The following is a 7500-nucleotide window of genomic DNA, read 5'->3' as shown; positions in this document are numbered from 1 at the left end:
ACTTATAGGACAGCCAGGCTGCAGTGGAGGAACCCTCTGCTTCAGCAGCCAAGATGGGATTAAAAAGCCTTTAGAAAGGACACTGCAGGAGGTTTGTTGAAGGCAGGTGATATCCTGATGTGCAGATGAGTCTGCTTCACTTCTGATGTTTCAACCAGGAGTGAGGAGAGCTGCTTGGCTGTAACCAGAGAGCGGATCCAGGAACAGTTTGTGTGCGTTCTCCTGGATGGGCTGTCAGGCTTGGGACAGAGGGCACCAGGAGTTCTGTTGGCTGATGGGAGTGTAGGCGTAATCCTCGTACTTCATGTGTCCTGAGACGCCACTGTCCAACAGAGAGGACTGCTGGAAACAACGAGGATATGCAGTGAGGTTAACGGCCTACATAAATACAACATGAAATATCAAGACACTGAACCCACCACGCTCCAGATACACGACTAAAGCAGATGCTCTAGGATTCAAACCAACTGAAATATGATTGAGAATAGGATAACATATCACATTCAGTTTACGTGTAAATCAGCATGAGGACACTTTGGAAGATGAAGGAATTGCTATGTTGAAGAAGTGCTGTGTGATGCTGTGTGATGACCTGAGTGGCGGCCGTGCCGGTGTGGCCGGCGTAGGGCGAGGGGGCCACGCTGGCTTCACTCTTAATGGTGGAGGCGTGTTCTGACAGGGAGGGGGGCGGGCTGGGCTCAGACGCTGCCGAGCCCCCTGATTGGATGAGAGGACAGTTAGATACAGTTACATCACCCATACTAATATCCCTCTATTTTATTTATTTATTTTAAGTTATTCTGGTGTTATTTCTCTTTTTAATCACTTTGTGTTGCTCTTATACACAACAAGTATTTGATACATAAAGTTAATCAAGTTTAATTACCAATCAATCTATCAATATTGGTATCCTTCTACTTATCTATCTATCTATCTATCTATCTATCTATCTATCTCTCTCTTTCTCTCTCTCTCTCTCTCTCTCTATCCATTCATTTCTCCATCCTTCCTACCCATGGAGGTCTTGTTCTTTGGTATCTTGGGTTTGCGTTTCCTGGTCTGAATGCTCTCTTTCTTCATGGCTAGAGGCCGGGCCACCTATAGGAAGGACGTCACATTAGTTCAGCCAGTGGTAGTTCCCTGCTGAACCCTCCCTCCCACAGCGCTCCACGCCCCCAGACCTTGATAACCACCATGCCCTTGGAGAGGCTCAATGCTGTACGTCAAACAACAAGCTGCTGCAGTACTGCAAAGGTCCCCAGTGGGTTAACAAGCTGGCTAGAGAGGCTTCTTCAGACAGAAGACAAGCCCACATCAAGGTAGACTCTATCTACTTGCTTCAGTTTGACGTAAGATCCACATAAAAAGAGACATTTGTTGCTAGAAAATGCAGATAACACCTGAATGCAGCCCAACAGTGTCCAGGCTGATGTAGTGGGCTGGGCCATGAAGACACAATGTAGGCCCATATTTCCACTCATTAGCTTGGAAATTGACACATACTGCAATCTGATAATCAGTCCACAAAGTAGGATGATACAAAAATAAAGGTATGATTGTGTCATTAGACCAACCACTCAGTTCATTGAGGAGTTGAACTCCTGTAAATGAAGGTGTCTCCTACCCCGTGGAGCTTCATGTAGAGGAGTTGAACTCCTGTAAATGAAGGTGTCTCCTACCCCGTGGAGCTTCATGTAGAGGCCGCAGGCATTGCAGACGGGCTCTCCCTCTGCGTTGCGTCTCCACAGCGTGGTGGTGCTGGTGTGGCAGTTCGTGCAGCACAGCCCCGCGCGGCGAGATGTGGTTTGCTGTCCGGCCGAGAGAAGAGAAAAATACACTAAAAAGTTGAAGTGGTTTTCTTAATTTTGTTTACTGCCCCCATACTGAATTGTCCTAGATTTCAGTAGGGCATTTTGTTTTTAATAATTGAGTATAAAACACAGCAAATTTATTTGCTTATTACATTTGTAATGTATTATTATTATTTTATCTACTAGTGTACACCAACAAGAAGCACTTGAGCCAGTGGCCAGGCCCCTTGAAGGGCCTAAAAACAGATCCAAGGCCAAGGTCGCTCCAGGACAAACAAGAACAGAAAGAAAACAGAGACTGGAAGCAGCAGGAGCCAATTCAGCCCTACAGCTGACAGGCTGCAAGTCCCCGGGACACAACCAGTCAGCACGGGGCCCTGGAGGGGCCATGGAGGGGGCATAGAGGGGCCCTGGAGGGGCTAGGGGCTAGGTACGACTCAGAGAGAGGTAAATGTTCAACACGTGGTTTATTCTGGGACACTCTAGCAGTGGTTCATGAAGCATCTCTCAACACAGGTAAGAAAACTGTGTATATTGGAAGTGGGCGGAATGGTAAATAAGCCACGCCCACCGGTTTTAATTTACCAGGTAAACCTTCGTCTGTATTGGCTTGGGCGGAAATGGCGAGTGGCCATGTTTGTAGTGTTTACCTAATCTACAAACTCATAAAACCGTATATGGTGTTGTCCACTATGTGGAGAAGAAACCATTCATACGAGGTGTTAGCTTGAAACATGAGAAGGAGCATATCGAATAAAATAATAGATGAATTACCATGCGCTTCTGGGGCTTGATGAGTGGCCGGTTGATGCCGTTCATCTTGTGGTAGAGGCCGCAGGCGTTGCACAGGTAGTGGCCGGTGCCGTCCCTCCGCCACAGCGGCGTGGAGATAGACCCGCAGTTCACACACTCGCGGCCCTCGCCCGGGATCTCCTCCATCAGTTCTATCAGATACAAATACAATCACAACCTTAACAAATGCTTTTCTTAAAATGAATGAAGTCTTCGATGAAAGGGGTTGCGTGATTGTTTCTTTTTTAATTAAGCGCTTATATTAAGGATATCTGTTCATTGGAATCATTAAGGGCATGGCGATATCCAGTGCCAATAGCATTACCTACAGGCTCGTTATGGAGCAAGGGTCAGCATGTGATTTAGAACTGTGTCAACATGAGCGGAGAGCTAATGGTTGATCAACGAGCCGTGGTCGGCCTCAATCAGCGGATGAGTTCAGCTCTGATGAGCAGCGGGACGGACGGATGGGCTCCGGGACAGGGGGAGAGGAATGGGTAGGACTGGTGAAGAAGAGGGCACAGCCCGGGAGGAATGTCAATGGTCTCTTATCGGCCCCTAGGATCCAGGGGGCCCCTCGGATCCAGGGGGCCCTATCAATCACAGACTGACACGCGACGGACTCCGAGCACTAAAGCTTCAAGTCCTAATCCCACAACCTTGATGCTTCATACACATAAAACATAATGCCTACGTTCATAAATAAAGGTGTATTAAAACATAATGCCTACGTTAATAAATAAAGGTGTATTTTAACTGCAAGATAGTTCACTTATTTTGTATTATTTTAAATTATTAATTTGATTATTATATTATAGTTTTTTTATAAATTCATTTGTAATATTTTGCCATCATAATATTTTTCAGCCAATTAATGTTCAACTCAATTATTTAATATATAATAATGTAAACAGACATGAGATTAAAGTATATTAAACTAAATAAGGCTAAATCCTAATCCAATTTATTAGGAAAACATGAAGGAGAAAAGAAGAATTGCATTTTGCATAATGAATCAGTCTGATGAGGTGTCACACACTGCAGATTACAGCACGACACAAATCAAAGACCTACAGTTAATCACACTCCACAGTCACGGTCACAACTAAACAATGTTCAATCATCTTTAGCTTATTTATAGTGTTTATATTTAGTATTTATATATTTATTTCAGAGAGATGGGACCCGTGTCTGATGAGGGGGATATCGTTCTACGTCTATCCTCCGTGTGTGTGTCCAGTGTGTGTATTCACTCAATCATCAAAACGCTAGACTGTTTGTGAAGATGAAATTAACATTATAATTGATTGTTTTTATCCTCTCTCGTAAAGAGTGTGTATTGTCTAAATCCTTTGTAGGATCGTCCTTTAATTAGGATACAGCTTAAGCCCAATGGTTAGGCCTTTACTCTTCTAACGACATTGCATTTAGTTCTTAAATTATTCTAGAAATAAGAGAAGTAAAAACATAGTTAAGTAGGCTATGTGACGGAAGAAGTTAAATATAAATCGGTCTTAAATAGAGTAATTTATTTAAAGTAAATGGGGGCTGTTAGTGTAGCATATTGTTTTTATCCAAACAACCGATTATAATTATCATAATTATATATAATATAATATAATATAGGCTAATATAGGCTAATATAATATAATAATAATAATAATAATAGGCCTAATAATAATAATAATATAGGCTAATATATTATACTATTATGTCAGAAAAATATCGATCTATTGTTTAGGCTTTTGAAACGATCTGTTTGATTTAAATAAATATGATAAATGCTTCTTATTACGGTTGTGTCTTAAGGAGATGGACGCAGGGCGTACCGAGACTCGACCTCCTCCCCGGGAGACCCCCCTGCCGGCCGCCCAGACTGAGCACCCCGTTCTCGAAGGGCCCCGGGCTCCAGGACCCGGCCATCTCCGGGCCCATGTAGGCGTAGGGCCCGGAGTAGGGGCCCCCGGCCGAGGCCCGGGAGCTGAAGACCAAGGAGTTCTGGTGGTAGGACGGGTCGCGGCCAGTGCTGCTGCTAACAGGCGGGCTGTGCGAGTAGGAGAAGCCGGGTGGAGGGTGAGGGCTGCTGGGGGTGAAGGACGAGCCGTCCGTCCCGGTCTGAGGCCAGCCGTGGTGGCCTCCCAGGCCGTGCGGCTGGTGGGGGGCCTCGCAGCTCTGCAGGTAGGGCAGGGTGGGCAGCAGCGCCGGGACCCCCCGGGTGGTGGGCACGTAGACCGGGGAGCTGGCGGGGGGGTGCAGGTAGCTGCCGCTGTCGTGAGCGTACGGAGACTGGGTGGAGGATAACTGGTACATGGTGACGGTCAGAAGGTCTCCTGGGGGTCGGCTCCCTGCGTCCCGCTCCTGGCGGTGTCTCCTCTCAGGTCCGCTGCACGACGAGGCCGTTCAACGTCCCTTCAAGAAACAAGCGTCAGAGTCATGAAGAAATGCACGTTGGACATGTTGCCGAGGAAACCAGCTACAGCCCAACACAACTCTATATTAATAATGATAATAATAATAATAATGATAATAATAATAATAATAATGATAAAATGATAATAATAATAATAATAATAATATTAATAATAATAATAATAATAATAATAATAATAATAATAATAATAATATTAATAATAATAATAATAATAATAATGTGTATAATAGTGGCTGCGTTGCTGTTTTTCTATCGAACAACAGGAATAGCCTTCCTGGAAAATAGTTGGAAATTATCTGTCATATTTCACCTGCATCGTTCATAGTTGCATTTAATAGATTAGAAATGATTATGACACCACTAATGCCGATATCTTAAACTGTCCGCTGTATGCAATTAAATCCTAATGTTCACATCAACCGAAAGAGCCGAATCACAGATAACCGCCCTGGGCCACACCGCGGAGACAGCTTCATCAGGCTGGTCTCACCACATAGGAGACAGCTTCATCAGGCTGGTCTCACCAGATAGGAGACAGCTTCATCAGGCTGGTCTCACCACATAGGAGGGTTTGATGATAGAGCTGTGGTCTCACCAGATAGGAGGGTTTGATGATAGAGCTGTGGGCTCACCAGATAGGAGGGTTTGATGATAGAGCTGTGGTCTCAGATAGGAGGGTTTGATGATAGAGCTCTGGTCTCAGATAGGAGGGTTTGATGATAGAGCTGTGGTCTCAGATAGGAGGGTTTGATGATAGAGCTGTGGTCTCAGATAGGAGGGTTTGATGATAGAACAGAGCTGTGGTCTCACCAGATTTTGATTCAGGGGTTGATGCTAGACCAGCCTGGGTCTTTGCAGACCTCTTGTTCCTCCACGGAGTGCGTCGGGGTTTTCCTGAATATGTCCAAATCAAAGTGGAGCTGGAGGAACGCGGCCAGCCGGAGTTTAAAGAAAAAAGTTTTCCGTTTGATCCGCGGCGACACTAGTCCGTCTCTCTTCAGTCTTCCTCTCCGTCCTCCTCGGTATCAGACGATAGGAACCGTGCCGCTGATAATTGTGATATGACTGCGCTCCCATTCGCTCCCTGCTGGGACCTTAGGGCTGCACCACGTGACGCGCTGCCGTCCAAAGGTAGGCCGGGCGGGGAGAGGGGGAGAGGGGGAGGGGGGGGGGGCTAGGGGGCCCGGTCCGAGGAGCGACTCACCTGGTACAGACGCTCGAGGCGCTGTCCAGTTCAGGGATTAGAACTGCTTTTTATGTCGCACTATATTTTGTATTTGAGTTTATCAAACTTGAGTTGTTTCAACTTGAAAACGAAAAGTTCGGTGGGTTCCATTTTATCTACTTAAAAATCTTAATCTCAATCTTACATTTTAATCTTTAAAATCTTGTTCTCATTTTTGAGTGAGAAAATGACGTGTGTGATTTGAGTGTTAGCATGGACTTTGATCACGTTGACATTTTGTACAGGCCTTGCTGAATTCCCTATAGGCCTAGGAAAAACAATCTCTCTAAGATTACATCTACCCTATCTAAAAAGTGTTGTCTTTTAAGATTTATTGGAGAGATAATTCGGTTGGTTAGTTCTCTATGAATAGGCCTACGATAAGAACAATAAGCACTGACACTCATGAACGCATCAACGCAAGACGCCTGCTGCAGCGCTACAAACATCACCGTCAATTACTCTGTAATCACACACTCAGACGGAATCATAATAATTCATTCATTATATTATTTGTGTTATAACTTTCAGTAATTGTAAGCAAATTGATGGCAGCAATTGTATAATTCAGTATGCAATCCAATATACCTTCTTATAAATAAATCCATAAATAGGGGCAATACATTTCAATATATATGTTGTCTGTGTTTGTCATTTCAATATGTTCATTCCGGGCTATGCTTATGCTGTATTGTTCCTTTAGGCCCGTATAGGCCTCCTTATTCCGGGTAGAAGCCTATGCTGTCCATCATTAATCCCTCTGCTCATCAGGCGGTCTTCGGTTCGGATTCCGGAGATGCTTCTCTCGACCACTTTATGACAATCTTTGAAATCAGTTTAGTGTCCTTTCGTTTCAGATTGGATTGCTTTTTTCTTCACTTACCTCGTTGTACTCACTTACCTCGTTGAAAAACGTACTCAAACTGTAGGCTACAGTTCATCAAATAATTAATGATTCAGATGTATCCAACCTAAATGTTTATCGACTAAGATTACGCGAAAAAATATACCGTCTGTAAACGCCAGCGTTGTTCTTAATTTAGGATTATTTAGTCCTATTAGTCCTCTATTTAGTCCTATGACATAATAACATATATAGGCCTATATATAATATTTATAATATGGTATATAATAACATAATAATATGGGTAATACTACTAGAAGTAAGCCAAACATTTGGTTTGGAGGAGAATGTTACTAACGCCCATGGCTCCAGAACACTATAATATAAATGTTGCATT

At 44.1% G+C, this 7500-nt stretch overlaps 1 protein-coding gene across 2 annotated transcripts; it reads right to left on the bottom strand.

Moving 5' to 3' along the window:
- Positions 1-234: 234 nt before the first annotated feature.
- gata5 (GATA binding protein 5) lies at positions 235-6041 on the bottom strand (the record flags this gene model as incomplete). Of its 2 annotated transcripts, none has more annotated exons than XM_084479342.1 (7): positions 5845-6041; positions 4433-5012; positions 2586-2755; positions 1680-1808; positions 1014-1098; positions 593-717; positions 235-342 (listed from the first exon to the last, which is right to left on the bottom strand). In XM_084479342.1, exons 2-7 carry the CDS (start codon positions 4911-4913, stop codon positions 235-237), a joined length of 1098 nt encoding a protein of 365 aa, XP_084335468.1. In that variant the 5' UTR covers positions 4914-5012; positions 5845-6041. The 2 variants fall into 2 exon arrangements, with proteins under 2 accessions (XP_084335468.1, XP_084335467.1); XM_084479341.1 differs by having other exon boundaries at positions 235-339.
- Positions 6042-7500: the final 1459 nt, after the last annotated feature.

The sequence above is a fragment of the Micromesistius poutassou genome, assembly GCF_964030765.1.
Source record: "Micromesistius poutassou genome assembly, chromosome: 15".
NCBI lineage: Eukaryota > Metazoa > Chordata > Actinopteri > Gadiformes > Gadidae > Micromesistius > Micromesistius poutassou.
This window is presented reverse-complemented; position numbering and strand designations above follow the sequence as displayed.